Here is a 23,686-nt window from a genome sequence, read left to right on the forward strand (position 1 = left end):
GCCTATCGCACCTCACACAGAGCAAGTCTAAGGGGCTATTGTCTGCTGGCTCTGAGAATGAAGTAAAGAAACAACAATTATCAAAAACCAGAGACTAGATTCACTAAGTACATTACACAGACACCTTTATTTTTTCCCAATTAGCCATCAAAAACCATTCCATTCCGAGACTGGGTTGTTTAGAACTTCCATTTAAAATACAGGGTAGATCTCCTGATATCACCAGCAGAAGGAGGGTTTCCAGAACCGAGTGCTTCCTAGGACTAATCACTGGAGCGGGGGTAAGGAGAAGAAATGTACGTCTGATTCCTTACATGTGAAATAAACTCAGGCACACTGAGAAGATTCTTTCTATTATTCATCTCTAAATGGAAACTGAGGGTGGTCCTCAAGCCTAAAAAAGAAAACATTTATTAACTATCCCCATGTAAGTGCATTCCCAAGACTTCTGAGTGCAAAACAGGAATCTCAAGGAGCAGACTTGCAATGCTATCCATCGACTGTAGGGGTTTCTTTAGGCCCCTCACAGTACTACCCAAGCACATGAGCGCTCTGATGTATAGTGTCTATTGAGCTGATCTTACAACAGAGTTTATAACTAATGCCTGTGTTCCCTTGGAAGTTAATAAAGCTCAAAGAAAACATGACTGAATGGGGCACAACTGTCTGTAACTGCCAAGGGCAGAAGGCTTTTATGAGAGATTGTTATTCTCAGTAAACAGTGAATCTAGAACAAGTAATACTGGGCTGTGATGAAGCTGGGAAAATAGTTTTAAAAATGCACATAGGCCCAAACAGTAAAGTTGAGATCCTGCTCTGAATACAAACTTTGGCTGTTTTTGTTTACCCTGTTGCAGAGATAAAGGCTGCCCACATCAAAGTCTATTTACTCTAGATCCAAATTTTTGTGAAGATCAGGGTTGCGAGGGTTCTGAGAGTTCAGCTGTCAGGTGTGCCCAGTGACTCTGCGCAGAGCTAGGGATGTATCCACAAAGGAGAAATGTGCAACTCTCTGATCCTTCAGCTAATCCCCAAGGTGCTCTCTGTTAGCTGGAGATTTCAGGAGTAAACCCTCTCCCATAGGGGTTGTCAGGTGTCTGGTTTTCAACCAGAACTCCTGGCAAAAAAGAGACTTTCATGGCTCCAGTCAGCAACACTCACTGGGCCATTAAAGTCCAGCTGGGGGGGTCGCAGCAGGACTAAGGCAGGCTTCCTGCCAATGTTCCCTTTAATCCTTTCCATCTATGTGCAGATTTTTTCCATGTGCGCACGGGATACATTTTTTACACGCACTGAGGTCTGTGTGAAATAAACAGCCTAGCTGAGGGCATTCTGTTAATCAGCTGGGTGGTGTGTGGATCTCTCCTGAGCAACTGCACAAGCACACAGCTTACAGGGCACACTGCTCCCTGCCTGCTCTGGCTCATGGAAGCAAAGTCATATCCCCTGTCTGGTTCCTTAACAAAGGGGAAACCAGAGGGCTCTGCCCCCAAGTGCTGACTCTGCAGCTCCCATTGGCTGGGAATCATGGCCAATGAAAGCTGGGGGTGGTGCCTGCAGATGGGGCAGTGTACAGAGCCACCTGGCTTCACAGAGGCCTAGAAGGTGCAGGAAGGACGTGCTGCTGCTTCTGGGAGCTACTTGAGGTAAGTGCTCCTCAGAGCCTGCACCTCAGAGCCCTCCCATGCCTCAACCCCCTGTCCCAGCCCCGATCTCCCTTTCACTTTGTGGACCCTTTTGTAGCCTGAAGCTCCCATTGCTACCCAACACCTTTATCGCCCGCCCCACCCCAGATCTCGCACCGCCAGATGAGTCTCCCCTCCCGCCGCCCCAGAGCTGACAACCCTCCCAGCCTCTAGATTCTTCAATTCCAGCCTGGAGCCCCCTCCTATGCCCCAAATACCTCATCCCTGGCCCTACCTCAGAGCCTGCATCCCCAGCTGGAGCCCTCACACCCTCACGGATCCCAGCCCACTGCCTCAGCCCAGAGCCCTCCCCCTCAACTCCTAATTTTTGGCCCCACCATGGAGCCTACACTCCAACCAGAGATGTCACCACTTCCCACTCTCCAACCCCCAAGCCTGCCCAGTGAATAATAGTGGGGGGAGGTGGGGAGCAATATGGATTGAGTGGAGGCTGGGCCTGGGAGAAGGGACAGGGCAAAGGTATTTGGTTTTCTGAGAGTAAGAAGTTGGCAACCCTACCCAGAAATGCCATCAGCCCTTCCCCAATGGCAGCATCTTGGAGCATGTGGCACAGGACCTTGCTCTGTGGGTTCCATACCATTAGGGAGATCCTTATGTCAGGGGTGGCCTAGACTAGCTGCCAGCAACTGGCGCCCTAGGCGAACCATGCAATCGGCTTCCCCACCTCCAAACCCCTCAATGATATTGCACCACCATTTGGCGCCCCATTGAACTTGGCGCCCTAGGCGACCACCTAGTTCTCCTATATGGAGGGGCCGCCCCTGCTTATGCTTTATGTCACAGGATCCCAACAAATTCCCTGGAGAGGGGCCCTGGACTGATCCTAGAATTTCCAAAACACTGGAATGTTTGTAACCAGTAGGATGATTAGACAACATCCAAGGGAAATGGTGATTTTACCTGTAAGCTTCAGCAAGGCCAAACAAGCAATCTAACTACTAGCAAGGTGTAGGGATAATGGGCAAAATTCTGCTTCCAGTACATCCAGAGGGACTTAGCAGTGGTAATGTCCCATGGATTTTTATCAGAATAACCAAGAGCAGCATTTGGTCCATTGAATCACTCTGCCACACTCCTGGGGATTGAATAAGTGACCCCACCAGGTCTATTTTCCTGTCATTGTGGCCTCGGGCACTGCTCTTCTTGAGCTCCCCTATTCGCTATCCATGGAACATAATTTTCTAGTCTCCTAAAAATGATGTTTCATGGACAGTGAATAGAGGAGATGGAGATGTGTGCACTGTCTCGTGTGTGCAATATTGTCATCACAGGGTATGGGAGAGACAAGGTGGATGATGTGACATCTTCCATTGGACCAGCTTGTGCTGGTGAGTGGAACAGGCTCTGGTCTGTAGGGAGCTTGCTCTGAGGAAGTGAATTCCATCTTTTTGACTTCACTCTCCTCCCCTTCCTTCCACAGACTAGGACATACAAACCCCAGGCAGCACCAGACCCTGCCAAAACAACAGATGCAAAATCTGCAGACATATCTCAACTACTACAGCGATCAATACTCCCTACACCATCCCTTTCAAGATCCATGGATCCTACAAACACCCATCACAACATATAGTAAACTTCATCCAGTGCAATAAATGCCCTCTGTAACAACCACCACACAACCTCTAATTAGAGATCCTAATTCGAACTACCTACTCCGTGCTGCGTGTAGCCGTGGGCACAGAGTTCGGACTAAGGGGAATTTAAAAATGGCGGCGCCCAGGAACATGAAAATGAAGCCCGGGATATTTAAATCCCGGGCTTCATTTGCAACCACGGTTGCCCTCATTTGCCTACCTAGCTCGAACTAACGAGCTAGTGTAGACATACCCTGAGTCTCTGACTTATCAGTCATCATCAATGTTCCCTTTAATTTTTTCCATCTGTTTGTGAATTTTTTCCATTCATGTGCAGAATGATTTTTTCTGTGTGGCTGAGGCATGTGCAAATGTGCACCACCACTGAAACAAAACCTACCTATAGGTGCTCTGCTAATCAGCTGGGCAGCACTTTAATGTCTCCTGAGTGGTTGCCCAAATTATCCTCAAAAAAATTAAAAAAAAAATCTGCACAATACTTTCAAAAGTTGAGTCCTGGAGCTTAAGTTCATATCTTTGCTCGTCACTAAAAATCATGGACTAAAAAGAGATGGTTATAATAACCCATAAAGCCACTCTATAATCTTCTAATAACCCCTCCTCTCAGAGCAGCCTTCCCCTCTTTTCTCTTCCTCCTGCCCCTATATGACTGGAGGCATGTTAACCACTTCAACTTAAATTGTTAACTGCTTATGCTAAAAATATCTATTCCTTGTATTTAGTTGTGACAGTTTCCCAGCCGTGAAGAAGAGTTTTCTGTGAAAGCTTGCTCTTTAGCAACAGAAGTTGGTCCAATGGAATACACTGCCTCACCCAATGTGTGTCTCAGGGTACATATACACTTCAGTGCTATTTCAGGATGCTTCTAGTATCCCAAAATAGCTATTTTGTGTCTTTTAAACAAACCTGCTATTTCGAAATAGCTATTTTTGAAATAATGGGCTCGTTATACTGAGGTCTCGGTAAACCTTGTTGCACAAGGATTAAGGGACGTTTTGGAGTAGCACTCTATTTTGAAATGTGGCACTGTGTAGACAGTGCTAAATTTTCAAATAAGCTATTTTGAAATACATTAGAAGTAAGCTACGCAATTTGCGTAGCTCAAATTGCATAGCTTATTTCAAGCTATGGATGCAGTGTAGATGCACCTTTAATCTCCTGAGGGCTGTGATGCTTTGTTCTAGTTTTAGTTGTTGGGTTCAGCAGGAGGGTGCTGTGTGGTGATGGTAACGTGATATCCAGAAGATCAGACTAACAGTTCTGGTGGTCCCTTCTGGCCTTAAACTCTAGGACTCCATTCCAGTCCTAATACCTATGATCCTAAGTACATCCTTTGTTATTACGGGGGTCAGTATAACACGAAATTTTGTTTCTTTCTGGACCACTGGAGCCTTTCTCCTGCCTCTCCACAGAGCTCTAAAGTATAAAGCATTGTGACTCACTGTGTTAAGTTCAGGTAGCGAAGGTTTTTGTTCAGCCCATCGATGTTTTTCATGTCCTCCCCAGAAAGCTGGAAGTCAAAAACCTGACGCAGAAGATAGAATTAAATGTTGGGTGACTCCTGAAGAGAATGGTTCTTCTAAGCATGAGTATGTGCATTTACAAAAGCACAAACCTTATATTAGTGAAAGGTAAATAAGATGTATATTCATCTGGGCCTGTTCTTTCGACTATATATTAGATATTTCAGAATAAAGAGTATGTAGCTATGTAACTGCTGCGATTTCCTTTTCTGTGAATTTTACCTTTAAACTTCTAGCAATTTGTTGTCTGCAGAGGCAGCTACCACTTTGAACGTAAAGGGCATGTTACAGAGAAGACACGCTCTGTGCTCTCTTCTGGAGATGTTCTCTGTTTTCTTCTTTCCTTTAATCTAGAATCAGTCAGTTTGATATTGTACGGTTTGCTCCTTGGGTATGGGAAATAGAGCAAGAAATCCCATAGGAAGCTGATTTACCTAGAAAAGTTTTTTATGATGCTGGGCAAAAATGGGCAGGGGAGGACAGAGCAAGGCTTGGGGATAATCAGTTGTCTAGGCAAGAGGGGTGAAAGCAGAAAAGGGGCACTCTCCCTCGGGAAGATCATTTGTTTTTCCAAAGCTCAGATGGGGCCCTTATCCAATTGGATGTCAAGAAGAGAGCTGTAGTCATTCTGGGTACATCTAAACTATGCTAGACTTTCAAAAGAGGATATGCAAATTTAGCAGAAATTTCCATTTAATCTTTCATGGTCACTTTTGAAAGCGGCACTTTCGAAATCAGAGCTTTGGAAAGTGAAAATAATCGAGATGCGGTTTTGTCGGCGAACCCTCCCATTTGTTGACAAGCTGCTTTTCCTTAAAAAATGAGGTTTACACAGTTTGTCATTCCACGGGAATTTGCATATCCTCTTTCGAAAATCTCGCGTAGTCTAGACGTAGCCTCTGGGAAAGGACTCTACAAATCAGTTGCTCTCTCAAAATATTGCCTTTGGGATACACAAACTCCAGGTTTTTTTTCATCTGCTATTATTATTTGTTCTCTAAGGGGTGCCAAATTAAACAGCTCAAATATTAAAGTGGCAAAAGGATTCTCCAAGAATAGAGAACCTGCCTTAGAACTGCACTGAAAAATGGCTGATAGTTCTTGGGCAGGACTCTGAAATAGTGCAATGTACAAGGCACAATATTTCTCAGCTCTCAATGTGGTCTCCTTTAAGAGTTAAGGAAAGGGTGCCCCTCATTCTCTTCTCTCTACACTCTTGTTTTACCTGGAAGTTTTCTTCAATACGCTCTCTGGTGAAGCTCTTAAAGAGGACCACGATACCGCGCTGCAGCTGGTAACGCAGAGCTATTAGAGCAGGACTTCGGTTGTATTTTTTTGCAATTGCGCCCAATACAGGGTCATCCAGCAGAACTGGGGTGCTTAGATCGATCCTACAGGGGAAACAGACAAAACAGGGGACATTTCTGGGATCAGGAATGCAGTCACCACAGCCAAGTGAGGACAATACCGGTACAACCTGAAGATCATGTTCTAGGTCTTTTCCAGCTCTTGTATTTATTGTATAACTCTTTAACTATCAGGTATTTGGAAGAAAGAGGGCACTTCCCCTCCCTCCGACCCATTACTGAGGTTCTAATCCTGGGAGCAAGGCCCAGTTTCTTTCCTTACCACATCTTGTCTCGCTGCGAGCCCAGAGCACAATTGGCTTCAAGGAGGATACCATTGGATTTGCAGAAGGCCAGCAGTTTGCTTTGGTTGAGGTAAGGGTGACATTCAACCTGCAGAATCACCCCCAACACAAAATTGAGATTTCAGATCATTTGAGCAGCAGCAGCAGGAGTTGGAAAAAAGAGACAGCAGATGTTATGTCAACAGGATTCACAATGTGAAAATATCACAAATATTTTAATGCAAATCCAGGCTTGCATTAAAATACAGCCTGGAGATTCAAGTGACAATGGGGTGCAATTTAATTTATAAGAAATCCCAAACAATAGTTTATGTGGTAGAGGACAGGAGCCAAGACATACTGAGTGAGGACACGCTTAATAAAAATTTATAGTGAGGGCCACAGCATGCTTGCATTCCTCATGGCTACGTCTACACTGGCCCCTCTTCCGGAAGGGGCATGTAAATTTCAGCAGTCGTCGTAGGGAAATCCGCGGGGGATTTAAATATCCCCCGCGGCATTTAAATAAAAATGTCCGCCGCTTTTTTCCGGCTTTTAAAAAAGCCGGAAAAGAGCGTCTAGACTGGTCCCGATCCTCCGGAAAAAGTGCCCTTTTCCGGAGGCTCTTATTCTTACTTTGAAGTAAGAATAAGAGCCTCCGGAAAAGGGCACTTTTTCCGGAGGATCGGGACCAGTCTAGACGCTCTTTTCCGGCTTTTTTAAAAGCCGGAAAAAAGCGGCGGACATTTTTATTTAAATGCCGCGGGGGATATTTAAATCCCCCGCGGATTTCCCTACGACGACTGCTGAAATTTACATGCCCCTTCCGGAAGAGGGGCCAGTGTAGACGTAGCCCATGTGTTTAGTCCCACTGTGTTCTCAGTAAGTGGTTTAGATGCAGAATTTGGACCATTGTGTATTGTTATCTAGCTGGGATATGGATCAAGATAATGAATTGGACTAACTACAGTGGCAATTAAAACTATGGTAATTAGTTAGGTATTGGGTGTAGAAAGAGGGAGAATTACTAATGCATGTACTAGAGATCTGTACCAGGATGAGATGTAACTGTATTTGTGGATTAATGACTCTCTCCTTCCAGAACTTATTTTCAGTGGCTGAAAACTTCTTCAAAAGGGGTCTTTGGTTTTTCTCCAAAAATTTCTCATTCTTAGTCTCAAAAAATGATTTTGAGGTTGGATAAGGGAATTCAAACTTCAGTTCAATCATTTTTTAGGTGTCCTTATGTGATTCTCGCCAGAGAACACATTTTTTTCAATTGCATATTTTTATAATGCACTTTAAAACCATCTAGATTTAAAACTTCAAAATTACCTTCCACCTATATATTATCCTCAGTGCAGAACTTGTGCTATATTACTTTTTTTGGGAAAAAAAACCTAGTTGAGGAGCAAAATTACTCTCAACAACTGACTATGGATTTCTATGCATATCCTGTGCTATTTTCCTCATCACATACAAGTCATTTCCACCCCCCACCACTTGATTCAGCAGGAACAGAATACATCTGGGTATCTACATGAAGGGTAGGCAAGGGGATTGGAAAATAACATGATCCATCTGAATCACCTCTCTCTGAGACTACTGATTGAAAGCCACATTTCTAAGTATGAATTTGGCTAACCTGGTTAAAAAAACCCAACATTCTCACATCTCAAACAGAGAGATGCTGGCACTCTAAAAGTTTATTCTCACAGCAGGGGAATAACTCTGGATGTACAGGGAAGTGTCAGAGTCTTTCTTTCTCTTGCCCTTCTCAAACACTGTTTGCTTTCTGGAATTTTCTACTCTGTTTTTTCCTGATTTGCATAAGCTTGTCATGATTTCAGTGATGGGAGCAAACATAGAACTATGTTTTTCTCCCCCAGAACTACATCTGAATCTATAGCTGCTAATGGCCTTTGCCTGTAACATCAGGTGGTCCCTAAACCCACAAATTCCAAAGATTTTAATATCAGGGTCTAACTGTTTTCTACTGGAACTGGAAGAATAAGGAAGTTTCCCGTTTGAGTTAAAAGAAGGGCTGGGCATTAGCTTCTACTGAGAAAGACATGCTGGAGTTTCTCATCCCTTTGAGCACTGAGTTCCTTCCCCTAAAAACAAAACTCTGCATAGGCTACAAGTTCTGAATTGCTTCTACCTAAGCACTTTTAGGTCTCCGTCCTAAGGTCAGAGTTTTACCTGGTTGAGAACAGGTTTGTACTTGAGCCCGGGTTTGTTCAGGATCATTTCCAGCTGTCTGATGTTGAAGTTGGACACCCCAATTGACTTCACCAAGCCTGCGTCTTTACATGCCTCCATGGCCTGGCCAAAACAACAACGGCCAGTTCCATTATCACAACTGGCAGTATAATTTCCACACACATTAAAAATTACGCTCAACTGAGCTCACTCAATATAAAATGATTCCACCAAAATATTCTTATGCAGATAGGGAAGAGAAGTTTGATCTGTTCTATTACAAAATTCTGATTTAGAGACAGTCATTTTCTAGCCATTCACTTAGGCAACATGTGTATTTGTGGAAGCCACAGTTGAATAAAGGCATTTTCTTCCCCAGTTGAAAGCAGACCAGTGAGTCTCAAACAGAAAAAAGTTTTAGCTTTTTTCCATTTGAATGAGGGTGTTACATTAGTACTCATGTAAATGAGGGACAATTATTTCCAAGGACAGTGGCTCCCAACCTTTTCCAGCATACAGACCCCCTTTTCAATCTATTATAATTTTACAGATCCCTCAAACAATATAGCTGTGCCTGCAGCCTGCATGTGCTTCCCGAGCCACGTCCCTCAGCCTGCTCCGGAAATGGCATGGCTGTGGGACTTGCTGGCTCCTGGCACTCAGCCTCTCAGCTTCCAGATTTCCATGGACCGCCTACAGTAACATCGCGGACCACCAGGGACCCATGGACCAGAGGTTGGGAACCATTGTCCAAGGACAATTTGAAGAGACACTGTGTTAACTTTCTGCAAAGCTCTGCCTGACTTGGTGCAGCTTTATATTTAATTTCTGGCCTCTCTTTAGAGAAAAGCAGCAATGGGATTAACCTAAGTGATGGACTTTATGGCGTGGGGAAGTGTGGACAGAGTTTGAACCTAGCTCTTCAGTAGGTTGCCCTACTAATAGGCTGCAATCCTGAGCTGCTCAAAGAGCATTAGCTAAAGAATTAGGGATCAATGAAGTTTTCATTTTGTCTGACTCCAGGGAAGAATATTTCATTCCTCCTCTGTGGAAAACATCACACCTAAGGCCCACATCATAATTCTGTCCCTGAAAATGACATTGGCAAAATGTGGTTCAGCTCTGCAAAGTGATTCTGTGAAAAAATGGCATTTTGTGGCTTATTGTTGGTTGTCTTTCAGTGGTTGCCCCATAAAATCTGCTCCATTTACAAGTGAAAATATAGTTCACTTAACTAGAAGCCCTGAACACTTATGAAAGGCTGTTCTATGCAGAGTTGTTGTACCACTCTAAGGGTACGTCTACACAGCCACATTATTTTGAAATAATTAGTCTTATTTTGAAATAACTTAATCTGCATCTACACAACAGGCAGTTATTTTGAAAGCATGACAAAATACTGTCAAGGTGGAGGACTTCTTACTCTGACTCCTGTTACCCTCATTGTACGAGAAGTAAGGGAAGTCAGAGGAAGAGTGCTCTATTTAAAAAATAAGTGCTGTGTGGACGCTCCCAATTTCTAAATAAGCTATTTAGAAATAAGCTATGCAATTGATGTAGCTCAATTTGCATAGCTTATTTTGAATAAAGCCCTGCTGTGTATACGCACCACAATTGTCTCATTCTGACATGTCTATTGTAACAGAATTGTCCAGAAAAGCATGTCTGAGACAAGGGAAATTCCCCTTCGCATTCCAGGGAGCTGCTGTCAGAGAGATATAACTTATTCCAATGGAGACCATCATGCTGGTTTAAAGGTGCCTGTATTGGGAAAATTCATTCCTCCAAATTTAAGGGAATAAAATACCCCCGAGTAAACACCACAGTACAAGTAGATCTGCCTCTACATTAGGGGTTGTACCAATATAACTATTTTTCTAAATCATGTCCCTAAATGAAACAGGCTATGTTTAAAAAGCAGTGTTATTTCGGAATAACTGATGTTATTCCAAAATAACATAGTCTGCGTCTACATAGCAAGCAGTTATTTCAACCTAATGTTGAAATAATGTCGAGCTGGAAGACTCCTTATTCCGACCCCTGTAACCCTCATTTCATGAGGAGTAAGGGAAGTCAGAGGAAGAGTGCTCTAAGTCAAATTTCCCGCATGTAGACAATGGCAAAAGATGAAATAAGCTCTTTCAGTTTAAGCTATGCAATTCATGCAGCTCAAGTTGTGAAGCTTATTTTGGCTTTAGCCCTGCTGTGTAGATGTGCTTGTACAATGGGACTAAGACTGTGTGTGGACCAGCTGTTCTCTGCCATTTGAACTGGACTCTTTCCAACTTTTGCATCAACGCTAATAAGAACAGTTTAATGACACCTTTGCAGCCCCATCGTCTCCAGATTATGCCCTCAGTGATCCCTGAGGAACATCATTCTCTTAACACAGGTGTAACCGATCTGAATTTAGTTAGAAGAATCTGTTGATGGTTCACAAAAAAACACTTCTTAGTTCAGCAGCACCAGTCATCTATGGAAGAACAGTAGCAAAAAGCAGCCAAAACTTATATTTGTTACTAAAGCAATTAGGGTCCCTGTCTGGTAAAAAAACCAGAAAATACTGGAAATGTAAAATGGACCGTGTCTGCTGGGGGCAGGGATTTTTAAAGGCACAGTGTCCTTTTTTTCTTCTTTTTCTCAACAACTTTGTCTTCCTGTCTTTTTGCTCAATCAATTTTTTTCCTGCCACGTTCAGGATTTTTTTGGAAAGTATCTGGCAACCCTACTAACAATCCCAGCCTCCTACATACATAACCATCAGATTCTTTTTAGCCATCTAAAAAATGTCATATGATTAAAACTCCCCAGAATTCTGAACATTGTCTGGCCCACAAAAGCTCATCATCTAATAAACCATCTTGTTAGTCTTTAAAGTGCTACATAGTCCTGTATTTTGTTTCAGCTACACCAAACTAACACGGCTATATTTCTATCATCTTTTGGATAAGATTCAGCAGGCTGAATAAGGAAACTGGATGTAGTATCATTTAATATTCAAGTCACTCACCTCCCAAGTTTGACGTAAGTCTACAACATCGAAAATTAATTTTCCATTTTCATCCATTGGTGATAAATCTGGCCCAGGCTTAAAAACAAAAGTAAATTCTCCTTCAGTCCTGATGTTTTTTTACAAGTGGATTTTAATTATTTTGGGGCTAAGAGAGGCATTCTAAGCAGGAAGAGCAGGGTAGGGAAGCTGGTTAAAAATAGAATGGTTTTATCTAAACATTTTGGCTTTCCACAAGCTGAAACATTTGGATGTGTAAAGGAGAGATGGATGAGTTAGGGAGAGTCACCAAAAATTTGCTTTACATGCAACAGCCATGTGTTATCCCATATAAGCATCTTATTAATTCCTTTTCTTTTAAGTCCCTAATGGAAGAACACCAGCAGCATCAGAACAAAACGGATATAGCCTGAATTAAAATGAGCTTGAACTGAAGTTTCTACTTCACTAGGGACAGAGCAACCATTGTAGATTGTCAAATTGAGCTAGAGATTTTATTTACACAACACTTTTACTCAAAAGTCTTAAACATAGTTCAAATATGTTGTATATCCTGTCTTCCTTGATCACCCTAGATGCCTAGAAATAACTTTGTAAATAAAAGGATAAAATGTTAATATGGATTAATTCATCAGCTCAGTGAAACACTACTTTCATAAGAAATTGCAAAATCAAAGCACGCCTGCAGAAAACAATCAGTGCCTAGAGATAGTAGGGCTAGAACATTGATAAGGTGTGACACAAAACTGATATCTTCACTGACAGAGAAAGAACCTTGACTTAACAAACTAAAAGGGCTATGGTTGATTAAATAAAAAAACCCCACAAAATATCACAGTAGCCCCAGATAGTTTTTATCAATTAGCGGTGAGTTATCAGAGTAACTAGAGTTAGCTGTTTATCATTAAATGCATATTTGAATTTAGAGAATTTCTAAGATAGTTTGTATATTTGTCAGTTTTAGTGGCATAGAGTGAACTCAGGGAGCATGTGATGTACTAATAGCAAGGATTAAAAATATAAAGTGTATAACCCATATGTTTACTATAGATCAATTGCCAATGAGATACAAGTTTCCTCTCTATCTTGCCAAATATTGCATTATTGAGTGTGCCTCATGCATTAGCTTTTCTTTTGTTTCTTACCTTTGTGATGGGTTGAGTCACAGAGATCCCCCTTGAGACTGTCACCTGATGGGTTAGCCATGCCACTGAGCCCTCCTACCTGTCTTCTTGGCGACCCCACCACTCTATCTTAGGCTATCTCTAGATTGCAGGCTTCTTTCGGAAGAGGATTTCCCAGAAGAGATCTTCTGAAAAAACTTCTTCCGAAAGAGCACGTCCACACTGACAAAGTGCATCGAAAAAGCCATCTGCTTTTCCGAAAGATAACTTCCACACTGGATGGATGCTATCTCGCATTTAAACTGTGATTACTATGGACAGAATGGCCACCAGGGCACCTGTGCTTTTTTCTCTTCCCTCTTCCTCGTCCACACACATCTTTTTCCGAAAGAGCTCTTTTGGAAAAAGGCTTCTTCCTCATTTACCAATGTCAGAAAAACCCCTCTGTTCTTTTGATATTTTCCGAAAGAACACAATTGCAGTGTGGACGTATGTGAAGGGTTTTTTTTCGGCCATTTTCCCGAAACTCTGCAGTGTAGACATAGCCTCACTGAGCCAGAAGATCCGGTTTTTCGCCAGCAAAGGAACAGAGTTTGGGTCACAGCCCACAGTAGAGCAACTCCAACACAGAGCAGCTCAGCTCTGAGAAAGTTCAGTTAAAGGGACTTGACACTGCACTCAAGTGGTAACAATTATTTACACAGGGTTTAATAATAAAAAATTATTTTATTAAATATAAAAAGAGGATTTAAGTGGTTGAAAGTGATAACAAACAGACAAAGAAAGATACTAAGCTAAATATAACAAAACACACCAGATAAGCTTTATAGTCTAAGAAAATTGTTACATGCAATTTCTTCCCCTAACAGTAGTTATAATCATGTTTTCTCACAAGTTAAGCAGTCTCCTACTCAGGGCATAATCCTTCCCTCATTCAGTCTTAGGGTATGCCTACAAAGCAACATTATTTCGAAATACCTTAGTCCATATCTACACAGCAGGCAGTTATTTCAAAATAATATTGAAATACTGTTAAGCTGGAGGACTTCTTACTTTGACTCCTGTAACCCTCATTGTGCGAGGAGTAAGGGAAGTCGGAGGAAGGGTGCTCTGTTTCGAAATAAGTGCTGTGTAAATGCTCCCAATGTTGAAATAAACTACACAATTGACGTAAATCAATTTGCATAGCTTATTTTGAGGTAAGCTCTGCAGTGTAGACGCACCCTTAGATGTTTCCCACAGTTATCTTGGTGGTAAGCAGGAGGTGGTAAGCATTTCTGGCAAATGCCTTATTGTTTGGTTTCCTGCCTATGAGTTGATCTGGCCCAAAGTGGGAATCCTTTGTGTTCAGTTTCAACTCTTTCATACTCCCATGGAAAAGTACCATATCCAAAATGAGTTCCAGCATCAGTTGACCTGGCCACTTGTTTTCGCTGGACCAACCATAGACAAGATTTACAGGAAAGGCAAGACTATTCATAGATCATTGTCATGAGTACAGGAATGATACATGCACACACATAGACTATACATATTCAGGGGATTACAAGCTCTCCAATGATAAGTTACATACCACATGTTGCATAAAGCATATTTGATTTAGGCATATTCAAATTCAAAAACATATTTCTATGAAGGATAAGGGCGTGCTATGTCACAACCTTCCTCTCTAACATGCATTGTATGGGTATGTCTACACTTGCCCCCTAGTTCGAACTAGGGAGGCAAATGAAGAATACCGAAGTTGCTAATGAAGCACGGGATTTAAATATCCCAAGCTTGATTAGCATATTTGCAGCTGGTCACCATTTTAAAATGCCGGTAGCCCGAATTAACTTGCCGCGTGTAGACGCGGTAGTCTGATCCAAAACCCTTCCCTCAAATTAACTGTTATTCCTCATGCATAACAGTTAATTTGAGGGAAGGGTTTTGGATTGGACTACCACGTCTACACGCAGCAAGTTAATTTGGGCTACCGGCATTTTAAAATGGCGACCGGCCGTGAATATGCTAATCAAACTCGGGCTATTTAAATCCCACGCTTCATTAGCACTTTTGGTATGCTTCATTTGCCTCCCTAGTTCAAACTAGGGGGCAAGTGTAGACATACCCTATAGTACTTATGAAGGATGACCGTATGACTTGATGGATAATGGGTCTTTTTTAGAAAAACTCTGTTCTGGCCCATGAATATATTACCAAACAATTGTTTCCCTATGTATATTTTTAAATAAATGTTTACCTTTAGAGATGTGGGGGTATGGATAATGTAGAGATCAAGGTAGCTGAATTTAAGTTTCTTCAGTGATTGTTCCAGGCAGCTTTGGACAAGTTCAGGACGGTGAAAGGTACTCCCAAGCTGTAATGATTCAAAAACAACTGTTTTTTCTGAAGAAGTTCTCTCTTTCCTCTGCTTTTCCAGAGGCACACTTTGTAAAAAACACTTTTCTAATATGCCTTAGCCATGGCATACCATTGCCTGTGCCTTTTTTTCAGAAGGGTCGTGTTTTGAGTGTTTGTGTTCAAAGTTGCACATCTGAGGCTATGTCTATACTACAGGCTTCTTGCGTAAGAAGCTTTTTGCAAAAGAGATCTTCAGCAAAAATTTCTTGCTCAAGAGAGCGTCCACACTCCAAAAGCGCATTGAAAAAGAGATGTGCTTTTGCGCAGGAGAGCATCCACACTGCATAGACGCTCTCTCAAAAGAAAGCACTGATAGCTATCCAGAGAATAGCCACCAGGGCACCCGTGGTTTTTCCTCTTTCCTGTTTTTGCACAAAAACCCCCTGTTGCCCATCCACAAACACCTTTTTGCGCAGGAACTCTTGCACAAAAAGGAATTATTCCTCATAGAAGCAGGAATACCTACACCGGAAAAACCCCTCTTTTCTTTCATTTTATGTTCGCAAAAACGCACTTGAGGTGTGGACGCTCTGTGAGTTTTTGCACAAAAACATTGTAGATAGTGCATAATAGTGTAGATGTAGACCAAGTGAGAAGTGAATATTTCCTGAAGAAGCAGGGTCAGAGGCTGAAATACTGCTAGAATGTCAGCAGTGCACATGGTCAGTACTAGGGCTCTATGTAGGCCACTCTCAAGGATTAAGATGTTTCTGGCTAAATGTGTTCTCTCTGTAATAAGACTTTGGGAGCAGGCCCTTGGAAGAATGGAACAGAAGATATCTCTTGGTATATGACCAGGATCTGCACCCAGTTCTGGACTGTCTTTGGGAACCAGAAGATGGGAGTTCAGACAAATGCCACTTCTAATGGACATTAGTCCTAATGTGGAAAGAATCTTGTCCCAAGAATCTCCTCCTTTCTTGTCAACAGTTCCCTCACTACAGTATGGTTCTACTCTGAAAAGTCACTCTCCAAAATGAGAGCTTGGTGTTCCATATTGGCTCAGTGATTCAATTCAAATGTGCCCCATTTACAAGTGAAAGGGGGCATTTCTAATTGACAGTGCCTCAAACTCAGGATGGAGCAAAGTGGGTTCTTTTCTTCTTGTCCATCATTTCTAGCAATAAAGGTGTAAAGATGCTGTAGAACAAATTATGCTCTCAGTGACACTTTTCAATCCCATTGTTTAAAAAATCTAGCTTTCAGTAATAATCCCTTGCTTTAAACAAATATGTAGTACACGTGTAATTGGTTGGAATTTAGCTGACAATTTTGTTGATGAAACCCAAGAAAGAATACAATCCACTTCACCCTCCCTTAGCCATGTTGTCTCTGTAAGGGGTACGTCTAGACTACATGCCTCTGTTGCCAGAGGCATGTAGATTAGGCTACCCAACATAGTAAAATGAAGTGGTGATTTAAATAATCGCTGCTTCATTTAAATTTACATGGCTGCCGCGCTGAGCCGACAAACAGCTGATCAGCTGTTTGTCGGCTCAGCGCGGCAGCCATGTAAATTTAAATGAAGCAGCGATTATTTAAATCACCGCTTCATTTTACTATGGTAGCCTAATCTACATGCCTCTGGCGACAGAGGCATGTAGTCTAGACGTATGAGTTATAATTCTCTCCCACCCCTGTAGATAGAATTCTGAATGTACACAGATAATAGGGTATCTGAATAAGAAGGTGCCATTTTTACACAATTTTCAAAATAAATCCACACTTTAAAAGGAATGGAAATAGTCTATCATTGTGCACAGGAACCTTAGAAGGGGGCATGAAGTAGGTGTTTTAGCTTTGCTTTCACATATTTAGAGATAAGTCTTGCTCGAACCCGTAGCTTGTTATAGATTGTAGTTTTCTAATTCTGTGAATATTACTCCCCTAGAGGCAACCCTTTTAATACTGGCTTAGAGTAGATCACAGCATTCTTCATAAATTAGACAAAATAATGAGCAAAGGAAGCAGTACAATAAAAATCCTGCTACTGAAACAAAACCCACTTACCTTTCCTGTGTAAAATATGTCCTCTCTTTTGACTGTCCCATCTGCAATCTTCTCGTGAACCGCTCGCCCAACCTCCTCCTCGGTCCCATAGACAAAGGCTCCATCAATGTGGCGGAAGCCAACTTCAATAGCTACTTTTGTTGCTGCCTCACATTTACTTTTTTGAACCTATTAGTTAAGAATGTTTAGTGTCAATCTCTCTGTATTAGGAGTAGTTTATGCTAGTCTTCTAGAGTTTTAAAGCCCATCAGAAAGACTCCAATGTGGAATGGCACAGTTAGAATTTTGAATTTAATTTGAGGGAAATTCAAGGATTCTGGTCCTGGTCCTCTGTTGCCCAGAATCTTGTGTTATCATTGACACCACAGCACAGAAAATGGAATATAGGTGTAAAAAAGCTACTATTCAGGTTTGGCACTTTTTGTTAGTCCCACTATTCAAAGGAGTAAATGATTCCTTAAAATTGCAGGGCAACAGAGAATCTGGTGTGTTGTTGAAGATTCTTTTTTATAAGAATTAAAGGGAATTTAGGACAGGATCTGGAAACCAGGAACTGTCAGAACCAGATATCAACATACACTGTGGATTAGAATCCCCAGTCTGGCTGAGCTGAAGTAATCATTTAAAAAAAAACTTATGATTTTTAAGCCAAACTCATGATCTTGTCAAAACTGAACTATGGTTTGAAATGTTTGGGTTTGTCAGGATTGCCTTCCTGTTATCAATAGCTGGAACAAAGGCAGCTATTAGAACTTTTTGATAAGAATTATGATTTTGTGAACCTCTGTGGGCTTTTGATAATGACTCAGCTTTACTTCCAGCTAGTTCCATATTGACACTCTGAGATTAATGACTGGAAGTCATAATTCCTAAAAGATAAATCTCTCTTCTAGCAGGCATCATAAAGAAAATAAAACAATAATAAGCAACACCTAAGGGAAGGACAAGTTAACTTCTTGGAGAGTACTAGAAAAAGGCAGAAATAGTCAATTCCTAAACCGATAGAAGCAAAAGTTTCTATAAACCCGTTTGTTCTTAATAATGACTCAGCTTTCTTCCAGCTAGTTACACTTTGTTTCCTTTATTAAATACTCTATTGAGATTAATTATTGAAAAAAGAATCCAGTACCAGCCATGCTTCAAAGAAGAGATATATCTGATGGGATAGGTGTGATTAAAAAAAGAAAAAGAAAAAGAAAATAAGTGCTAAGAAGGTGGGAAAATTAACTTCCTGGGGAGTAATGAAAAAGGGTAAAGACAGCCAGCTCCTAAATTGGCAGAAACAGAAGAGTTCTGATTTCCCATTTGCCTTTTTAAAAAATTCCGATTTGTTGATACTAGGAGAGAAATTGTTGAAAGAGAAACTAGACTGGGGGCCTAAATTTGCTCTCATTCAAGTCAATGAAGTTACAATGGTGTAAAACCCAGTGTGATAGAAGAATTAAGTCTTTACAAATATAGATGCTCATTATATTATGGCCCCTTTTCATCACTCTGGCAGTCAGAGATGATGTGTAACTCTTGATGGGGAGTGGGGCACAATTTAAAGGCTTGGAGGGGTGGGGGAATGTGACCAGCCATGTGTTGCCTCTGAGCTGAGGAGGAGTAGCAGAGCCAGGAGTGCTAAGGCACCAGTGAGCGACTGCCCTGGGAAGCATCTCATGGTATCCAGGCTCTGTGGGGGCATTGCTGGTCTCCTTTGGGAGAGATGCAAGAAGAGGTAGGTGTGCAGCTCAGACATTAAGCACCCTCCCTGCCTGGGAGCACCTGACCATGCAGAGACAGGCTGACTCAGGGAACAGGGGAGAGAGGGCTGCCAGGCAACCAGCCAGTGAGCTGGAGAGCCAGGGGCCTGAACTGGCTGGGCAGCTCCCAGTAGCTCTCAATCCACCAGCGCCTGGCATGAAGCAGGTGACAGTCTTCAAATTGGGGGGGAAATGTCTCCCCCCTTGCATCACTCCTGCAGGCAGTGTGATGGAACCTTAAATTATACTCACTTAAGAGTGGTGGTCCTAAGGTGCCTTAGTATAGCTGAGACACATGCCTGAGTGAACGGACACAGTCGATATAGATTGCAGTTTGTAGGAAAGTCATATTTAAAGAGGTAGTCTCTTCAGGGAGGAGGTGGTGAGAGACCATTTCAGTCCTGCTAGTACTGCGCAAAGGTTAGAAGGACTCACAGGAAGGAGCCAGGTCACTGAGCAATAAAGCTAGTGTCAGTGCATCACCTTTATACCTTGGACACTACATATGTCAACATGTCATGGTGACAGAGGCTCAGACATACCAGGTGAGATGAAAAAGATCCACACACAAGAAGTCTCTCACAGACGAGCCCCCCCCCCCCCCTTTTTTAAACCACAGTAAGAATTAAGACCGACTTAAATAACAAATCATGGAGAGGAATAAGGAGCAAAAACTAAGTGAGGACTTAAAAAAATTAATATCGTGCACTTTCCTGTGAGAATCTCAGTGCCATATTCCAAATTTTTAGGATAAAATCTTCAAAAGTAACACCATTTCTCAGTGCCTGTCAAGGTCAGGCATCTCAAACTGCCAGCCCGTGGGCCAGTCCTGGCCAGAGTGATTGTGCAATCTGGCCCAGGACTCCCAGCATGTTGCGGGGGAGGGAGCCTGTCTGTTGCTGGTCCCCCAAGCCCCACCTCTTCCCACCATTGCCTGCCTTCTCCACCCCAATAGCACTCTAGCCCCTAAGCACATTGCTTTGGAGGCAGGAGGCCTGGTGTGGCATGGCTTCCAAGTCACTTCGATGCTCTAGACATTTGTATCCCTATTAACTGAACCCAGGGAGGAAATTCAGGGATTATCAGCATTTTACAAAATTGGGGAAGGAAACACATAGCAACTGAGAGACACAATTGGGTCTTTTGACTCCAAGTCCCCTGCTCTGACCATTAGACCAGCTTCTCTATAGTGGGATCAGTAGGTAGCAGGACTGGTGAGACGGGAGGAAAAGGAAATACACTCATTTTCCTTTCCTGAGCATCAGGACTTTGGACAGACTAGCAGGGCCTCTGGGCAAGATGGTGGAGGGGACGGGCTCCAGGCCCCTAGAAGAGGCAGGGCCTTGGTTGGAAGGGGTGGGGCTGAGATCTAGCCTTCCCCAGCCAGCCCTTCAGCACTGCCTGGCTCATGCTGCCCGCAGCTCTGATAGTGATTTAAAGGACCCAGAGCTTTGGCTGCTGTTGTGGTAGCAGCTGGCATCTTGTAAATCACTGGACCCCAGTGCAGTTGTCCCTTTGCCTTCCTGTCATGGCCCTGCTCAAAGTAAACCATTGAGCAGCACTACAAAGGCTAAAAATAACGGATTCATTTCTATTTAAAGTAAACTGGTTTCCATTTAGCTCAGCACTGGCAGCGACATATAAGCTGCAAGCTGGAAAAGGTAGTGCGGTAGGTCAGTGCTAAGGTGCACAGAATGTTACATGGAGACTCTGGATTAGATTAGTTGCATACTGGAGGTCAGCACAGAGGTGGATTGACAGATGCATGGTGGGGTTCAAGGTGTGAGTGGCACGGGGTGCTGTCGATCAGGTGCTTTGGTAGAGCTGAGCTAGGGAGCATGCTTAGACACCAGATTCACTCAAATAATAAAAAACAACTTTTATCTACAGAAGAATATTCTTACATTTAGGCTACGTCTAGACTACAAGCCTCTTTCGAAAGAGAGCGTCTAGACTACAAGCAGATTTTTCAAAAACGCGAGCTGATTTTTCGAAGGAGACTCTAGACGTTCTCTTTCGAAAAAGCACTATTTGCATTCAATAGTGCCTTTTTTCGAAAGAGTGCTTTTGAAAGAAGGCATTATTCCTCGTAAAATGAAGTTGACCATAATCGAAAAATCTGCTGCGATCTTTCAATTTACTTTCAAAAGAATGCGGCTGTAGTCTAGATGCAGGTGAAGTTTTTTCGAAAAATCTCTGTAGTCCAGACACACCCTTATATGCTACTTAATCCAGACCCCAAAGCAATTTTCAGACACTGTCAATCGTTACTGAAACTAGATGTACCGGGATCTCATCTTGCAGCCCTTTCTGGAATGATAGAGGCAATAGTTACACGAATGCCCAACAGTGTTAACCAATAGGTTAAGGAAAAGAAATCCATAAAAGCTTTACTTACTGCATCAGGAGAATAGGTTCCAAATCCCACTGCGGGAATTTTGTTCCCATCGTTCATCTTAATACAATGGTCTTTGTCAAGCTCCATCTCTTTACAGAATTTCTTCAATTTTTGCTGAGGCTGAACCTTTGAACACTCCTGTGTGAGCCAGTAAGACCTCCAGAAAGGAAAAACAGTATGAATTTCTATTGTAGTTGTATTTTTCTAGGATGTGGACTAGAAGGAGTAGCCAAATTTTGTGCAGCAGGCAAAGAGAAAAAAGGACAAATGCAAAATGACAAAGCTATGAGAACACAAACTGTCATTATTAAACAACAGTTCAAAGATCGGTCTGTTTCCACAAACTTTATTGACTTAACATTGCTTCCATGTGACACAAGAAATGGAGAAAAGAGCTCCATTCAAATTCACAGCCACTCTACAACGGGATGCAGGCATTTCCAACAAATATACTGAGGAAAACTATTATAACTTTTAACAAGTGTTTGTTCTACAATGTTTTATCACATATTTCTGAATTTTCAAACTCATCAGAACAAAAAAAAATTAAATTGCATATGAAAATAGTACAACAGAATTGCCTACTATTTATTTGTTCCTGTGAATTACAGATTTGAGTGGCCCATATTTATTGGCTCCGGGAATAAAGATAAGAAACTTAGTTATCAAAATTGAAAACAAGATTCAATGGTAGCTTTCAGTGGTACACCCAAGCTACTCAGCCTATGTCCGCACTGAATTTTAAAACCCACGGCAGAGAGTTTCAGAGGCTGGGTCTACAGACACAGGCTGGGCACTAAAAACATTGCTGTCATCTGTGATAGTCACTTGATCATTGCTAATCTTTTGGAGAAAACAAATGAAAAGGCCTTTAAATACTCCCACCACTAGTGCATTTCCTGTTATTATCTTTCCCTAGTCATTTAGAAATGGGACTAACTTGTTGTTAGTCATCCTCTTGCTTTCCAGGTATTTGTAAAATGCTTTCTTCTCTAGCTAGTTTTATTTCCTTTTGTGCCTTTACTTTTCTAATTTTATCCCTACATGCTTATGTTTTTTTTAAATATTCATCCTTTATAATTTGACCTAGTTTCCTCAATTTTTAGGTCACTGAATATCTCTTGCTTAAGATAAAGTACCGTATATTCCGGCGTACAAGACGACCTCTGAAGTTAAAAAACATCCCCCAAAAATCGGGGGTCGTCTTGTACGCTGGATGCCCCGCCGCCGGAGCCCCTCCACGGCTTTGAAAGCCTCGGGGGAAGCCGGCGGGGGGGCATCCCAGGCGCGCATGGGCTGCCCCCCCGCCGGAGCCCCTCCGCGGCTTTGAAAGCCTCGGGGGAAGCCGGCGGCGGGGCATCCCAGGCGCGCATGGGCTGCCCCCCCGCTGGAGCCCCTCCGCGGCTTTGAAAGCCTCGGGGGAAGCCGGCGGCGGGGCATCCCAGGCGCGCATGGGCTGCCCCCCCTCCGGAGCCCCTCCGCGCCGCCGCGGAGGGGCTCCAGCGGGGGGGCAGCCCATGCGCGCCTGGGATGCCCCGCCGCCGGCTTTCCCCGAGGCTTTCAAAGCCGCGGAGGGGCTCCGGCGGGGGGGGGTCAGCCCAGGCGCTCCTGGCGGCTTTGCTCCCGGTGCCTCTGGTCTGCTGGGGACCATCTCCAGCAGACCAGGGACACCGGGAGCAAAGGAGGCGGAGGGGCGCTGGGGTATAAGATGAAACCCTATCTTTTAATTAAAAAGATTGGGGGTCGTCTTATACACCCAGTCGCCTTATACGCCGGAAAATACGGTAGCCTATTGCTCTACTTCCTATCTTTCCTATGCACTAGTACAGTTTACTCTGGTGCCTTTAATAATGTCTTTAAAAAAAATCTACCAACTCTCCTGAGTTCTTTTTTCACCCCTCAGAGACTTGGGCTATGTCTAGACTGCAGGCTTCTTTCGAAAGAGGCTCTTTCGAAAGCATCTTTCGAAAGAGCCTCTTTTGAAAGATCGCGTCTAGACTGCAGGCGGATCTTTCGAAAGAGCAATCCGCTTTTTCGAAAGAGAGCACCCAGCGAGTCTGGATGCTCTCTTTTGAAGAAGCCCTATTTACATTGAAGAACGCCTTCTTTCGAAAGAGGAACTTTCGAAAGAAGGCGTTCTTCCTCGTGAAACGAGGTTTACCGCCATCGAAAGAAAAGCCGCGTTCTTTCGAAATAATTTCGAAAGAACGCAGCTTGAGTCTGGACGCAGGGGAAGTTTTTTCGGGAAAAGGCTACTTTTCCCGAAAAAAACCCTGAGTCTGGACACGGCCTTGCTTACCATATGCTCTTTCTAAACAATTTTCTGAGTACTAAACT

The 23,686-nt window shown here is 42.9% G+C and overlaps 1 protein-coding gene across 1 annotated transcript; it reads right to left on the reverse strand.

The window, feature by feature from the left end:
* Positions 1-108: 108 nt before the first annotated feature.
* On the reverse strand, positions 109-21,647 carry LOC102446483 (aldo-keto reductase family 1 member C3-like). Its single transcript, XM_006135475.5, has 9 exons — positions 21,350-21,647; positions 17,207-17,374; positions 15,036-15,152; positions 11,670-11,747; positions 8,660-8,782; positions 6,457-6,566; positions 6,053-6,218; positions 4,747-4,829; positions 109-394 (listed from the first exon to the last, which is right to left on the reverse strand). The coding sequence occupies exons 1-9, from the start codon at positions 21,434-21,436 to the stop codon at positions 355-357; spliced, it is 972 nt and encodes a 323-aa protein (XP_006135537.3). The 5' UTR covers positions 21,437-21,647; the 3' UTR covers positions 109-354.
* Between the last annotated feature and the right edge of the window lie 2,039 nt (positions 21,648-23,686).

This window comes from Pelodiscus sinensis, chromosome 1 (assembly GCF_052426305.1).
Source record: "Pelodiscus sinensis isolate ZL-2025 chromosome 1, ASM5242630v1, whole genome shotgun sequence".
NCBI classification, from domain to species: domain Eukaryota; kingdom Metazoa; phylum Chordata; order Testudines; family Trionychidae; genus Pelodiscus; species Pelodiscus sinensis.